Source organism: Heterocephalus glaber, unplaced genomic scaffold (assembly GCF_053883595.1).
Source record: "Heterocephalus glaber isolate CG9 unplaced genomic scaffold, H.glaber_assembly_v1.0 deba00001613, whole genome shotgun sequence".
Classification (NCBI taxonomy): Eukaryota; Metazoa; Chordata; class Mammalia; order Rodentia; family Bathyergidae; genus Heterocephalus; species Heterocephalus glaber.
This window is the reverse complement of record NW_028258384.1, coordinates 34,470,641-34,487,784: the sequence shown is the minus strand read 5'-3', so window position 1 is coordinate 34,487,784 and position 17,144 is coordinate 34,470,641. Positions and strand designations below refer to the sequence as shown.

The window sequence follows — 17,144 nt, the reverse complement described above, 5'->3', positions numbered from 1 at the left end:
TGTCGGGGTCAACTGGCCTTTTGGCTGCCTCCTCTGGACCACATTTGCTGAGTCAGGACCTTCTCAGGGCTTTCTGCCTTTGCCATTGCTGATGCTACCCATCCACACTGGTCACCAGTCTATGGATGAGTAGGCAGCTCAGCCTTCCTCTCATTGAGTTCTCTGTCTTGCTCTCATTCTCTCCCTCTGGGGACTTCTCAGAAATCCAAGTGCTTGGTCAGAGAGACCCCTCGGCCGCTGGGCCCAGGACCATGTCCCATTGGCCCAGCTCCTCTCATTCTCTCCCTCTGGAGACTCACTCAGAGATTGTCAGAGGAGACAAGGACTCTCCTCTCTTTTGTCCTTCTCGTAGGGAGCTGCCTCCTCCTTACCCATTCCAACAATCCAACCCCCACCCCCACCCCATGCCTCTAGTCTGCCTCCTGGCACAACTCAGGCCCCTTGGATTGTTGGGACCAGACTTTAAGCCAAAAAGACTTGTTTTCTATTGCAATCGGGTTTAGCCTCAGTACAAATTAGACAATGGGTCTCAATGGCCCGCAAACAGCACTTTCGATTTTAACATACTGCGTAATTTACAGTTTCTGTCAACACAATGGCAAATGGTCAGAAATCCCCTACCTACAAGCCTTCTTCTACCTATGCTCTCAACCCTCCCTCTGTCAAACCTGTTCACCTTCTCAGGTACTTCCAGCCGGAATTCCGTCGCCCACCCCTCCCAATCCCACTCTCCGATGATTCTGATGCATTCGATCCAGCCGATCACTCACTGCTTACACCTCCCCCACCATACAACCCTGTAGGCTCTTCTTCCATCTCTTCAAGTGCTTCTTCACCTCTGCCATCTTATGACCCTTCTTTGTCCCCGCCATCTTGTGACCCTCGTCTCCTCCTTCATCTCTGCCATCTTGCGTTTCCCCACCCCACACCCGTTCTCACTACCCCACCCTTCCAACATTGGCCCCAGCCACACAGATGCCTCTCCAAGAGGTTGCTGGGACCGAGGACATTGTTAGAGTACATGTCCCCTTCTCTTTCTCTGATCTTTCTCAAATTAAAAAACACTTAGGCTCCTTCTTCTCTGACCCTGATGTCTATATTAAAGAATTTCACTACCTTACTCAGTCCTATGATATGACCTGGTGAAATATTTACATGATTCTCTCAACTACTCTCTCCCCAGAGGAACGCCAGAGGGGTCTAAAGGGCAGCCCAGAAAGCAGCGGATGATTTCCATGCCACAAACCCAACCAAGCTAGTAGACACACAGGAAGTACCAAATACCCAATCTGATTGGATTTACCAGGATGGTGACCCAGGCAGAGATCTCCAGGACTATATGATTGTTTGTCTCGGAGAAGGCGTAAAGAGGATTTCTCAAAAGACTGTTAATTTTGATAAGATCAGAGAGATAACTCAGGGACCCCCCAAAAAAAATCCAGCACAGTTTCTTTCTAGATTGGCCGATGCCCTTCAAAAATATACCAAAATTTATCCTACCTCCCAGGCTGACATGATCATCATTAATACTCACTTTATCTCTCAGTCAGCCCCTGATATTAAGAGAAAGCTAAAAAAGGTTAAAGAGGGTCAAGCAAGGCTTGCACTAAGATTGAAAAAACTGAAAAAAAAGTGATAGATTAAAAACAGCTAGAAAAGCTCTGAAGAGCATAAAACAAACTAGTGAGAAAAAAAACACTCCTGACTTTAAAAGCCAAGGCGAGCGCTGTTATCCCAAAACAAAGCCAGAGAAACTACAACTGTGCTCTACCAGACATCAAGAGATTTTACAAAAAAAATAAAGTTACAAATTTTAGCTAATTGATAAATGTATTTGTTTCAATTTGAGTTGATGTTTAATTGGTGTGCTTAAAACACTTCTTGTGCATTGTAAATTCTTGAATTGTAATTATAGAGTTAACTTGCTCTTTTCTGTACTTTGTTGATGAAAAACTCAAGGTTACCACTGTTGACAACCAGTCAAATTTTAACATGTAACAATCTGAGAACAGAAAAAAAAAAGGGAGGAGCACTTTAAAATTTTAACAGCTAAAGACAAGCTTGTTATAGAAGGTTTATAGTGAGTCAGAGGAAAAATACTTAAAAAGCTATAAGTAAAAAATATATTTTTGATATGAAAGGATTTTGTATGTTTGTCTTGTTAGAAGGACAAGACCAAAAGGCCTAGGTACGCCGAGAAGGTGTGCAGAAGTGATTTATCAAGGAAATATGTATGTTTGCTTGTTGGTTTCAAGTTTGTTATAAAAGGTTTACAGAAAGAGGGTTTTTTAAAATTCTTTTATTGGTACATTTTAGGTATACAACACATTTACATTTCTCATTGGGAACTGTACCTTTACATGATGCATCTTGGTTCTTATTTTTTCCCCATTCCTAGCCCTCCCTTCACGCCCTCCACCCTTCCCTATTTACAAAGACTTTATTTCCATTTTTTCCATTTCTCATCATTTTTCCTTTCCCTTCTTTCCTTTCCCCTGCCTCTCCCACTTCCCCTACCCCCTTGGACCTTTTCTTCCTATTTTACATTATCAATTATTCATTCTAATCATTGGTGCATTTTAGGTATACAATATAATGACATTCATCATTGGAAATTTGCACCTTTACATAATCTGTCTTGATTATTATTTTTCCCCATCCCCCTGCCCTCCCTTCAACCCCTCCATTCCTCCCTATTTACAAAGACTTTGTTTCAATTTTTTCATTTTCTCATAGTAATTCCATTCCCTTCTTTCCTTTCCCCTACCCCTCCCATTTCCCCTTCCCCTTTGCCCCTTTTCTTCCTACAGAAATAGTTTTCATTCCTTCCGATTCTAATTCTACAAGAGATCTCTGTTAATTGACTTACAAAAGTTTTGACTAGTCTTATTTATAATTATAAACCTAAAAATTATAAAGAGATATTATAATTCCCATTGGGCTAAATATATTTGAGTACATTCTAGTTTTATAAATTGTCTTATATGTTTATGTTTTGTCCAATCGTACAGCTGTTTTGTTTATAGATAAAGGTTAAGTTCAAGGCATGCTCCCCTTGGGAAACAAAGGACCGGCCACATGGAAATATTTTCCAGTTCTGTTCACTAGGGGACCTCAACAGTTTTCAGTCTTACAACAGACTGACCTGATAGTTTTCATAGCTTTATAAAAGACTTACATCAATAAATATTACTTAAATGTATTATTGTACTATGTTTACATCAATTGTCACCAAAGTGATAAATTCTAAATATGTTATTATGGTATGTTTACATTGGTCATTTTCAAAGGACTAAATTTCCTGTAAAAAACAACAATAACAAGGTTTTATTTTTTTCTGGTGTACTAAATATATTTATACTTTCTAACTGTACAGGTTTTCTAATATGTTGTTTATGATAATAACCTCTTTTTGATTCAGATATTTGCCTTTTTCATACACTCCAGCTATTTATGATAACAGGTACATTTATGGGCTGAGATATTTTCTTTAGATAGTATCCTATCAAAAGATAATAATGCAGGGGCTGGGGATTTAGCTCAGTGGTTCCGGCACCTGCCTCGAAAGTGCAAGATCCTGAGTTTGATCCCCAGTACCAAAAAAGAAAAACAAGATAATAATTTAGATAAAAACTTTTGGTGTTTTTTAAAAATGAGTATGTTTAACAATGGCTATTTTATATCAAGATGAACATTTAAATGTGTTACAAAGGTAAAGTCATCATAATTGTCATGTTAAAATATTATTTGTGGCTCTTTTTCTGTTAATATTCTACAGGAATTCAACTACTAGAACAACCATGACTGATAACAATAACAGTTGTCTATATTTTAAATTCCAAAATGCTTGCTATTCAGGTAAAATTGTAATAGTTAAGTTCACTACTCTTTTCACAATGCTAATGATATTCACCTTCTCTTTTGGGTGTTCAACAACTAAAGTCTGGAGACTAAAACTAGAAAGGTAACTATGAGGACAGCCAATATTTTGGCCCCGGCCCCTCAAGGTCAAGAAAGATCCAGGACATGAGGGAACCTTCTCTACAGGATCCTACATCTTTGGTAAGTCACTCAACCTCCTGAACAGGGTGATTGCTGGGCACCAGAGGACAATGTACCATGTACCAAAGGAGGGTCAGCAAGAAAAAAAATCTCCCATGCTTTCACTGAAAGCAACTTAGTCAAACAAGGCCATGTCCCATCCTGATGGCTGACACTGATGGAGGAACAGAGAGGCTTTATGCATGGTTCCAAAGTAATGGCCAGGGGAGACTTAACTGACCTTGATAGCAAGAGGTTCATATTGATTGACACAGGTCTCACTTTAACTTGGTCTTAAACACCCCACAGAAAAAAAATAACCAAAAGAGGTATAAAATAATGACATAATAATAAAACTAGACTTCAGAGAAATTAAGACATAGCCCATCCATAAAAATCTTTTGGTTCACTCATGACACAGCCATTTAAAAGCAAAAACAAAAAAACAAAAATTTGGGGACTAAATAGAAGGGGAAAATCATTACTTACCTACAAGTGTGTATAGATTCTTTTCAGAGAAATTAAAATAAGCTCTTTGCAGGTGTCCAGTCCTAGAAACCATTGGTCTCCAGATCTCTCCTTTTAGATAAGTGTTTTTCTGATTCTGTGATAACTAATTAACTATTGTGTAGGGATCAAAAAAAAAACATAAAGTAAGAGTATTGGGGAGAAGATCACCTGCTTGTCAGCCACAGTCAGGATAAGTTCTATACTGAGCAGCTACAAGATCTATTCCTTTTAACTATCAACCTAAAGTGTGTTTTCATGGCCTTGAATTTAAGGACAAGTCAGGTTCATAGTAACACTGCACTCATTGATATGTTGGCCTCCAAAAGATATAAATTGTGTTTATCATTTTTCCATTCATTCTCTCAGAGCAAGGATATGATACATGGGCCCTTAGATCATGAGCTATGATCTCTTCTCTTACTTCTGTAACAGTCTCTTACTTCTATAACAGATGAGCCCCTAAACATCCAGCTGTCTCTGTAAGACCTATGTAAATGATGAGAGAAATTACACATCAAATGAGGGAAAGACTTAAGACTGAATGGGCCAGATATGCCCCCCAAGGTGCTAATCAATGGTGGGATACGTTTGGATCCTGGAGCTCATGGCTCCCCTGGCTATTACCACTCTTGGGACCCATCAGTATTATCTGTCTGATCCTCTGTTTTGGACCGTGCTTGTTTCGCTGTTTTCAAAATTTCTTGCAGGAACACATGAGGGCATTTACCAACCAGACAGCTACAGAGCTCATCATGGTGGGGTACCAGCCATTGCGGCAGAGGGAAAAAGCCCCCACCTACAGCTGCCTCCATCAGATCCAGGTTTAGCCCTAACCTTTGCCCCTTTGTCAGCTTGAAGCAGCACCAGAAGAGACCTTCACCCAACAACCATAAAACAAAGCCTGGAGTGGTAGATTTCCCTCACCCTAACACAGCTACTATATATAATAGCTTCCATCTTCCCATAATGCCCTGCTCCCTACCTAAAGCCACCCCAAGATGGCTTCTTCCACCAAAGGACAACCTTCTTCCCAACATGCCCCTATTCCAGCCAAAAGAGTAACCTAATACTTGCTCTCCTCCTAGCAACTAGTGACTTCACAGCCTCCTCCAGTCCCTAGCCACTACCCCATTCAACCCCACCCCAGCTCCTATAAAGAGCGCTCCCTGACCCGGCCATATTGCTTTTGTCTCTCAACTTTGTTCAGAGACAGCCTGGCAGATCATCCCTATAATAAAGGCTTGTTGTGGCCTGGAAAAAAAAAAAAGAAAGAAAAGAAAATATGGGATTTCATTTTTGGTCCTTCACAGAAAGGTTGATTTTACCCCATCTACTAGGTCCAGTCCTGCCTTAAAATTGGTCAGACAGGCTTCCACTTAGGAGAGGAGCTTCCACCATTTCCACCTAAAGGGCCATGATTTTAGGAAGTGACCACCCTGCTTGTAAACATTTTATAAATCCTCTCTTAAGGAAGCATATTCACTTAACTTACTTATCTGTCTTTTGTTTTTCTAAATGACAGCTAACACACTAGAATTAGTTCTAAGGAATCTATCATAACTCATCTCCAATGTCAAGGTGCTTTCATTTTGGAATTATTTTCTTTCCTTCAAGGCACAATTATTATTAATAATCAAATAGTTCTGCAAAACAGTGAATTGTCATTTAATAGATATCACCCAAATTAAAAGCTGACTTGACTTTTCCTTACTCTAAAAAGTAAAATAAATAATACCGTCTGGTGTCTGAATAGTTGGAGGTGGAGTCAAAAGTATACTGGTATAGCATGTCAACACCACAGAACCATGTGTGATGAGGTACTTAAGCAATCAAACTTTTGGGTGGAGTATAAGACTTACCTACTCCCTTAAATCAAATGCTTTGCCATTGTGAGCTGTTAATTCTGAGGTTTCTAAGAAGTCACTGATAACCTCAGGCAAGCTATCTCAAGGAAGAATGCACAGTACAACAAATGCTATACATACCAATTGGTGAAAATTTCCTTCTGTATGTAAACCAGAGACGAGCACTTATATCAGACAACAGCTTAGATTTTTCTGTAATTAAATGGGAAAATAAAATTACATCACCACATTCCATCCTAACATGACTGTGTTTGATTTCTAACCCAGTAACAAACTTACTTGCAAATAACCAATCAATTCCATGTTATAGGCCTAGGGAAAATTCATAGGAAACCCAATCTCATTTTAGCCAAATAATTTCAGTATTTCCCCTCACTTCTCTTTTGGCCAGGGATACTATACTGGTCAGTCAAATGATATTGGGTGGTTTCTGTCTCTTTCTCATTGAGTACCATGGTCCTGGAAGGTACTAACACTGAAGTCATGGCTAAAAGACAAGGACTAAGGAAAGAAAGGATCCTAGACAACTCACTCTTAAAGCAATCATTCCCAGTCTGAATGATGATGATTGGCTGTATCTCTCACCATTACCCATTGTCTGTTATAAAAAACTAGGGGGTTGTTTGTTTATGTATGCATGTGTGTTTACATGTGCAATGTATGCATTTAACTGAAAAAGAAATATCCCCACTAAGCAAATTAAATGTGCAAGATATTTACCCATAATACCTAGTACAACTGGTATTTGTAGTCTAAGTCAATATATAACATCACAAATGTTTTGTCTTTATTCAAAACATGCTTTCTTGCATTTTATGACAAATTTACTTCAGTGGCCGCCAATACAACTTCCTCATTTCCATGTCTACTTAGATGTGGTTTTTTTTCTTAGTCATCTCTTGCCCTCTTAAAAACATATCCATATTTTTATTCTGTATAGAAATTACAGTCATCACACTTTAAAAGAAGAGAGAGAAATTCAATTTTAACCAATAGTTTCCATTTTCCCTCATTCCTTTCCTTTAACCAAATCAGAAACTTGAGCTATCTGGATTTCCCTTCCCCTCCCTAGCCCCAGTGCCTAGCATATTTTGGGAAGCAGATGTATAATGCTTAAGAGTTAAGATTTCTAGAGTTACACACTGCCTCGGTTTGCACCTTGATTCTGCTACTTACCAGCTGTGTGACCTTGTTACTTAACCTTTCTCAGCTTCAGTTTCCTCATTTTCAAAATGGGGAGAGTAATATCTACTTCATTGAGTTGTGAGCATTCAAAAAGATAATACAGGTAAAGTGCTTAGATGGTGCTATGTACACAGTAAGCCTGTGCCAAACATCAGCTGTTATTATATAGCTGCCTTCTCAAATGTTGATACCACACCCTCACACCTCTGCAGCTGGTGTTCAGTCTAGCTTGCTCATATGCTGGGAAGATAACATGAACATTTTAACAATAATTTCACTCAAAAATGTATTTCCCAGCTTAGTATTTAACTATGGGCATATTTAGCAAACTGGGGCTTCTTGTTATCCTGGAAAACAGAAATCCAATCCCTACACTTCAAGTACTGGAGAAGGAAGTTAAGATGTACAAAGAGATAATGACTTTCCTAAGTTAGGAGAAGAGTTTAAAAACAAGTCTCCTAATTGCTATCTCCAGACTCTCTCCTTGTTCACAAGTCTCCAATCAAAATAATGAAGCCAGACTCAAGAGGAGGGGACAATGCCTAAGTTCCTCTCCTACTTTTTGATCAGCTTCTTCCTTTTCCTTACTTAGCATGCTAAGGACTACTGAAGAGGATCTCTCAGAAACATAAATCTCAGAGTGGCCTCTTCCCAAGCTCTGGCTTTATTAGGTACTGAATCATTAGCAGTTTCAGGTTAAAAAGTCTTTTCTAATCTATAAGACTGTAACAGTAAAGAAGAAAAATTTAAGCTCATGTTCCATCTAGTTGCAGTGGTTGAAAGTTCTACCCAAAACCAGAATAAACTGAGACAGTGCTAAAGTCAGAAAAAATATTTAAAACATAAGACTTTGTATGTCTGATATTGTTTCTGACAGCCATGGCTTGTTTAGAAGTACCTGAGTGTTTCTATCAAGATGGACAACAATGTGAGATAAATGAGAAACATACAGCCCAGTTACCAAAGACTAGATACTGTTCGGTGATACCAAGAATGGGTCCATGTTTTTTGAAACCCAGTATTTCTAGAACTTGGAGGTTCTCCTTTAAGAAAAAGAATTTAAAAAAAGAATAAAAAAAGAAAAAGAATAAAAATGTATTATTTTTACAAATTGTACAAAAAACTGAAACTATATTTGAACATACTACTAGGGACTCTCGGGATCTTGAAAGGGGCCTATGCAGCAAGCAGGGGATTGAGGCTTATATTCCATTTGCTACACTATATATCTGTCTCAGAGTAGCATCAACACTTGTCAAGGAAATGGCTCTATCAACCCAAGAAGGAAAGCAGGGCAGGTCCTTAGCTTCAGGTGCCCACCTTAGTTGGATTGTCAAAGACAAATGCTGCCAAGCTATACCTGTTTTAAGGAGATGCTGCTTCCCCAGGATCCATACAAGCTCGTCTGTATCTGGAAATTCTTCTAGGTAGTCAGCAAAAATAGTAATCTGGTTTTCATACTTGGATAAAACTGAAAGAAACATAGCAAAATTTAACATCTCTTTTGATCTTCTTTTTCTCAAAGTCCCATTTAAACCATCTCGAAAAATCTGGCCAGTTACTTCAAAACCTTTCTCCCCAATGGGGAATTATTTATAAATACATGCTTATCTAGCTTCTCCTAGCAGGGGGTTATCAAGGTGAGACAATAATACCTACATACATGACTTTCTTATGTCACAGGGAGTTTTATGGTGAGGATTCTAGTGTCCAGTGGCTTATAAGGGACTGTGACAAGCCTGAAAGATTATACAACTGTGAAAATGGTAATGTTTTAGTTGCAAGACCAGACGTTCTTTGTAGTATTTGATTTGCCATTTTATCCAGCTATGGTTTCTACAAAGAAGACTCTTGAGGTAGATAATAAACATAACTTTACTCTTGGGCTTCACAAATGACTATTGTGATGCAGTATAATAAGAAATATGTATTTCATCTTTGTCCCTGTTTTCTGGCATAAAGCTCCTAAAACTTTTGTAATTTCCCAAGAACTAGGGGTGTTAGGTGCATGTTTTGTTCCAATATTGGATCTCCGGCCTCAGTTCCAGATACTGAGCTTCTAGTTCCTTGGAATCTTCTGGGTAATAGGACAAGTTTTGTTCTAAACAGGCGACTTTTGATGAGCTCTCGGATGAGGGTTAGTCACCAGAAAGACTAAACAATGATTAGAAGCTTGAAAGCTTTAGCCCCATCCTTCATCCTCTGGAAAAGGGGAGTGAGGCTGGAAATTGTATAAAATAGATCATGTCTACCTACATGATACCTCCCTAGAAAACTCTGAACTCAGGGGTTTGGAGAGCTTCTCAGTTGCTGAATATGTTGAGGTGTCTGGAGGTTTATATGGCTAGAGAGGGCAAAGAAGCTCTATGCTCCTTCTGCTGTACCTTGCTGCCTCCTCCATCAGGGTCTCATCTACATCCTTTGCAACATTCTCTATGATAAATGGGTATGTGTAAGTAAAGTGTTTCCTTGAGTTCCATAAGTCATCTCAAAACTTATAAAACCTAAGGAAAGGATCATAGGAATCCAGATTTATGGTCACTCAGTTAGGAGCACACAACTTGGGTCAAAACCTGGGAGTTGTGACTAGCATTTAAAGTTAGGTAGTCTTGTGAGACTAAGCTTTTAACCTATGGGACCTGACTCTAAATCCAGGTAGATATTGTCAGAATTAAATTAAGATCACACTATGAGTGTCTACTGCAGAATTCCTGGGTATGTGGGGAACCTTACACACACACACACACACACACACACACATCTAGTGTCAGAAGTGTTGAGTAGTAAGTGTGAGAATAGCAAAAAAAAGTTTGGTTTTTCCTATCTCTAACTCTGGTTAAATCTCAAGATAAAGTAATCAAATGAAATAAAATCTTATTAGTTTACAGGCCGCTTTTTTAAGTTATGACCTTATGACCATATAATATGAGAGGAGTTAAAAATTAATTTTCGTACCAGCTATGAGGAAGAAGTTTGCTCTAAGACTCAAGACTGTCTTATGAAAGGGCCCTAGCTCCAAATTTTTTGTAAATAATTTTTGGGGGAATAGTATTCTAGATAGTAAATAAGTTTTTAAAGAAGCCCATAAGACAGGCCCCACCCAGAAGCCTGCCAGGACAACAGCTACAAAGGCAAGTAGGTCCCAGGCAGAGGTCCACCCGGATACCATTGGGAAGGGCCTGCAGGCCCCAGGCAAAAGCCCTCCCATACAACAGCTGCACAGGCTGCAGCCAGGGCCCTTCCCAGACACCAGCAGCTTGGGTATGCAGGTCCCAGCCAAAGGCCAGCCTGGAAAACAGGTGCGCAGGCACACAGGCCCCAGCCAGAGGCATGCCCAGATACCATTGGTTGGCACATGCAGGACCCAGCCAGAAGTCTACGCACACACCAGTAACTAGGGTATACAGACCCTAGCAAAAGGCCCACCCAGACAACAGCTATGCAGGTGGACAGGCACCAGCCAGAGGGCCGCCAAGATACCATCACTAAGTTTGCACAGGCCCGAGCCAGAATCCCACACAGACAACAGCCCAGCACAGTGATCCAGAAGCCAATAATTTGGAACCCAGGAATTGTTGTAGTGGTGAGCACCAGAGAGAAGGCCTCTCTGAGGCTCACTGAGAATTGAAGCCCTCTGAGAGAGTAGAGTCATGTTAATAAAGGTGCAGCACACTGCACTGCTTGAAATGAGAAAACACCTAAACAAGACTCAAAACCAGACTTCCAGATCACCAAAGGTAATCCCAAGGGGCAATGAGATGGAACAATCTGAAACTCAACCACCGGGACTCCCTAAACTGGCAACAAAAAAGGATCTGGAAAAAAGCAAATCAGAAATACTTTCTCAGATAACAAGAGATATTGTATCCATAGTGGAAGACATAACTAATAACTCTAGAGCAGACACAGATTAAAAATATAGAGGAGCTGAGGAACATGATGGAATCCTAGCATAGGAAACAAATGGAATCCATAAAACAGATCCAAACAGATATCCAGGAGATTAAAAACTCAATTGAAAGTTTACACAGCAGAATGAGCCAATGTGAGGAGACAATATGAGATATAGAAGACAGGATTGCAATTAGTGACTAGGAAAAGAAACATTTCTTAAAAATAGCAAGACACCATGAGAAATCAACCCAGCAGCTGCTAGATGATGCAAAGAAAAATAACAGAAGACGGACTGGAGTCAATAAAGAAACAGGAGATAATATAAATGACATAAAAAACTGTTCATACAGTAATGGCAGAAAACTAACCAAGAACGAAAAAATAATTTGGCATACAGATAAGTGAGGCATATAGGACTCCAACTACCTGTGATAAAAAATCTACACCTAGGCATATAATAGTCAATATTCCATAAACCACCATAAGAACAAAATATGACAAGCAGTTAGAGAAAAGAAAAAAAATCACATAGAAAGGAAAGCCCATCAGAATCACAGCATACTTCTCAACACAAACCCCCAAGGCAAGAAAAGCCTGGAGTGAAGTATTGCAATCCCTAAAAGAAAACAACCTCCCTCACCCCAGCAAGAATGGCAACTATCAAGAAATCAACCAATAACAAATGCTGGCGGGGTGTGGGGATAAAGGAACCCTTCTCCACTGCTGATGGGTGTGCAGGCTTGTGCAACCACTGTGGAAATCGATATGGAAATACCTCAAAAAACTAGGATTAGAGATCCCATTTGACCCAGCTTTTCCTCTGCTGGGTATCTTCCCAAAAGAATTAAAAGAATCATACCACAGGGATATACGTGTGCCCATGTTTTTAGCAGCACAGTTTGTAATAGCTAAAGCTTGGAAACAGCCCAAATGCCCATCAACTGGAGATTGGATAAAGAAGATGTGGTTATTTTATAAAATGGAGTACTACTCAGCCATAAAGAATGAGAAACTAGAGACATTTATAGCTAAATGAATGCATATAGAGGCCATACTCTTAAGTGAAATAAATAGGATACACGTGTAAATACTGAATAGTTTCTCTGGTGTGAGAAACTAAAAGTATAAATAAGGATCAAAATGTACAATTGATAATGTGAAATAGGAAGAAATGGTCTAAAGAGGTAGGGGAAGTGGGAGAGGTTGGGGAAAGGAAAGAAAGGAAAGGAAAAACTATGAGAAAATGAAAGAATGGAAACAAAAGTCTTTGTAAATAGGGTGGGTTATAGGGAGTGAAGGGAGGGCAGGGGAATGGGGAAAAAATAAGAACCAAGATTCATCATGTAAAGGTACAAGTTTCCAATGATGAATGCAGCTGTATTGTATACCTAAAATGTACCAATAAAGTTAATGAAAAAAAAAAAGCACACTGGACCCCAGGCAGCCATTAGCTCCCAACAGGCTATGGCTCCACCTGGTCCCAGCTTTCAAGCATAATCTTGGTGTTCCTCACATTTCTCATTTTTCTTCATCTCCGACTGCTCTCCTAGGCCTTGGGCCCTATGCCATGCAGGTTGTGGAGTGCATGCATTTATAACTATTATTGCAAGCCAGTACATAATTTTCATGGTTCAGACTTGTATTAGAAATCTTGATCTCTAATACTTTTTAAAAGTTGAAGTGTAACTATCTTTTACAAGTTGATAATAAGTATGAACTTAATTAATTTTTTTTAAAAAGAAAATAACCTCAAACCCAGAATGATGTGCCCTGCAAAATGATCTTTCAAAATCAATTAAAAAATGTGATACTTTCATAACAAAGAGCAACTGAGAAACTTTATGAATACCATACCAGCACTCCAAAAAATTTTAAACAATATCCTAGGAAAAGACAATGAGGATCACAGCCTCACAAAGCATAGCAGAATGAATCCATCAGGCAAGACAAGAAATTAAATGTAAAGGGGGAGAAATCAACAACAGGAAAAGGTCATGACAAGGATAAGTCAATACATATCAGTTGTAACCATCAATGTTAACGGTGTCAATTCACCAATCAAAAGAAACAGACTGGTAGAATGGGTCAAGAAGCAAGATCCAACAATATGCTGCATACAAGAAACACACTTAATTCAAAAAGAAACTCATAGCCTGAAAGTTAAAGGATGAAGAGATGACTATCATAAATACATATATGTTCAACATCACTGGTCATTCAAGAGATGCAAATGAAAACAACACTGAGATTCCACCTCAGTTCAGAAAGAATAGAAGGCTATATCAAGAAATCAACCAATAACAAATGCTGGTGGGGTTGTGGGTGAAAAGAAGCCCTTCTTCACAGTTGGTTGGAGTGTATACTGGGCAACCACTGTGGAAATCAGTATGGAAATACCTCAAAAAACTAGAATTAGAGGTCCCATTTGACCCAGCTATTCCCCTGCTGGGTATCTTCCCAAAAGAATTAAAGAATCATACCACAGCAATATATGTGCACCCATGTTTATAGTGGCACAGTTTGTTACAGCTAAAACTTGGAAACAGCCCAAGTGCCCATCAACTGGAGACTGGATAAAGAAAATGTGGGGGGTCTTTTATAAAATGGAGTACTACTCAATCCATAAAGAATGAGAAACTAGAGACATTTATAGCTAAATGGATCCACATTGAGGTCATACCCTTAAGTGAAATAAATAGCATACACATTTGTAAATACCAAATAGTTTCTTTCCTGTGAGAAACTGAAAGTGTAAATAAGAATCCAAATGTATAATAGATAATGTGAAATAGGAAGAAAATGTCCAAAGGGGAAGTGGAAGTGGGAGGTGTAGGGAAAAGGAAAGAAGGGAAAGCAATAAATATGAGAAAAGGAAAAAATGGAAACAAAGTCTTTGTAAATATGGAGGGTTGGAGGGGTTAAAGGGAGGGCAGGGGAATGGGGAAAAAAATAAGAACCAAGATATATCATGCAAAGATACAAATCCCCAATGATGAATGTCATCATACTGTATACCTGAAATGTACCAATAAACTTAATAAACTAAAAAAAGAAGCCCAGAAGAACCTATTTTAATCTGTAACTAAAAAATTTAAATTGATTTTATGTTTCAGAGTTTGTGGTACTATTTGCATGAGAAAATGTACATCAAGTTCAAGGCTAGGACACTCAACACTTACCTTCTCTCAACTCTTGAAGGCTCTACTGAGAGCTGCATAACTGGCCTCTCCCCAGGGGTCCCTAAGCATCCTAAGTGTGTAGTTTCCTGACATTGTGGGGTATGCTCAACTGACTTGAAAAGCAAAATTGTTTTGTTTTTGTTTTCTAAGGCAGAAGCATGTGATCGTCATATAAATAAAGGTTTATAAGTAGAAGCAAATCTTCTGATTATGAAAACAGGTTCATCTGCTCAAAATACTTTGCAAATTGAGGTTATAATCTATAAAAGCACTTTTAGAAGTATAGTTAACCAGAACCACTGCTTTTCTTTAAACATATTAATGAGTTCCAATTTTTAATAGCCTTTCCCCTTAGGGTATTTTAATTATTAAATTATAGTCTCTGTAGTACTTCATATTTAAAGAAGTTAGAAATGAAATGGCTACTCTGTTCTCCAGTGAACACTCACAGGTACCAAACTGCTAAGGGAACCTGTGTCATCTTAGCCTCTCTGCTGTTGGCCTCAGCCCCTGGCCCCTGCTCAAAAAATAACAGGCTAAAAATGATCATCTGGGTCAGGCCATGCCCGGGAGTGGACCAAGGCAGGGTAAATCACACTGTGTACCTTTCCACCTCTCACAGGCAAGAAAAATCATGAAAATGAACCCACAGTGCAGCTTAGGAAGAGAAAGAAAATCAGACAAAACCTAACTTGACAGGACTGTGCGAAAAGAACACCCTCTCTGGAACCCAGGAAGAGGTGTACACTAACTAGATCAATGTGTAGCATGAATGCATGAACCTTGGGTCTTTTTTTAGTACTGGCACCCCCCAAAAAGCCATTTCTTTATCACCAGCCCTGTCTCAGTGAGTCATTGCCCAGCTAACTGGTCAAATTAGTACAGCCCTATAAAGCATGTGACAACTGCCCTGCTTCATTTGAGATGACTCTGAGCAAAATGGTAGCCAAAGAATTTGATTCTGGCTCTTCACCCTCTCTCAGGCCTAGCTGGGCCAGAAAGACGGTCATTACAGTCCCAATTCTTGATTTTTCTCTTAGAAGATAGATTCCCAGAATGCAGTGTGTTTACCCATAGCCAGCACTAGTCAAAGCTACATGTATGGAATAAATGAAATCCAGAAGAGAAGATGAATTTAACAGGCAAAAAGCAGAGGCACAGGGAAATTTTACATAATAGGATTTGAGGAAAAAAAGAGGAATAGGTCCTACACAAGGAGAATTCAGATGATGAAGCAATCTGGAAAGTGGTTGTAATGTACAAGTCAAATCTGACGTTCAACGCAATTATTTCTGATTAACAGCAATCCCTTTTTAAAGAATTTAGTACAAATTACTTTGGTATTACCTTTAAAAATTAATAAACCAGGTATCAGCCTGATATGAGTTCCCTATCCTTTCAGTCTGTTTAAAGACCTGGAGATTATACAGACAGATTTACAAACATGCAGATTCATGCACCAAGAATTAACTGCTACATTCCTTCTTTCCTTTCCCCTAGCCCTCCCACTTCCCCTTCCCCTTTAGACCTCTTCTTCCTGTTTCATATTACCTATTATACATTTTGATCCTTATTTACACTTTCAGTTTGTCACACCAGAGAAACTATGAAAAAAGGAAAAAATGGAAACAAAGTCTTTGTAAGTAGGGAGGGGTGGAGGGGTTGAAGGAAGGGCAGGGGAATGGGGAAAAATAATAACCAAAATATATCATGTAAAGGTACAAATTACCAATGATGAATGTCATCATATTGTATACCTAAAATGTACCAATAAACAATAATAAAAAAGCCACTATAAAGTTTGAGGGACAAAAGCCTTCTTGACCCTATTCCATTTTAATAAAAATTATTGTACTCAAGCTTCTCTGGGTTAGCTTAGTGGCCAACTAATAACTGGACAAAGATTTCTTTAAACTCCTGGAACCAAAGTTTTCCAGTCTTCACCAAGGGGCTCTGTGTACATGTTGAGGCATGTCTTTAACATCCAGCCAAGCAGGTGATAACAGCCAGACGGAGAGCTTAGAACCTACTCAGGTCTTTCCTGAGCCTATACACAGCTCTGGGAATGCACAACCTTATGCATGCATATGGTCCTTCAAGATTCCCCGGAATATGCTCAACCTTTTCAAAGTCCAAAAAAATCTTATTTCCTGGTTTTTCCTTTTAACCTTTTTGGTTAGCTGGAAATGTTATCTACTGCTTTAGGCAGCAGAGAAGTTATTTGATTGCCTCTAAAGATATTCAAAAAAGATCCTGGGTAGACAGCTTTCTGTAGCCCTGAATCAGGTCAAATAAAGTCTCATAAATGGGATTTTTCAGATAACCACCAGACAGGTGAAATACATAATGACAATTTTCTAGAAATTAAGCTGTAATGCAGCTCCAACCCCATTTTTGTCTCCTTTGGTGTCTACCAGGGTGCTGGTTTTCCCTGTGATTCCAAGCTCTTGATTTTCAGAGCCATAGAGCA

At 39.1% G+C, this 17,144-nt stretch overlaps 1 protein-coding gene across 3 annotated transcripts in view; it reads right to left on the bottom strand.

The window, feature by feature from the left end:
• The window catches only part of Atg4a (autophagy related 4A cysteine peptidase), a 63,275-nt gene that overhangs the window by 15,973 nt on the left and 30,158 nt on the right, over window positions 1-17,144 (bottom strand). For all 3 annotated transcript variants that reach the window (XM_087196745.1, XM_004861451.4, XM_021241636.2), the window contains exons 2-3: window positions 8,962-9,072; window positions 6,537-6,608 (exon numbers count right to left, since the gene is read on the bottom strand). In XM_087196745.1, the coding sequence (XP_087052871.1) occupies window positions 6,537-6,608; window positions 8,962-9,072 (183 nt within the window). The remainder of the gene's footprint in view (window positions 1-6,536; window positions 6,609-8,961; window positions 9,073-17,144) is intronic.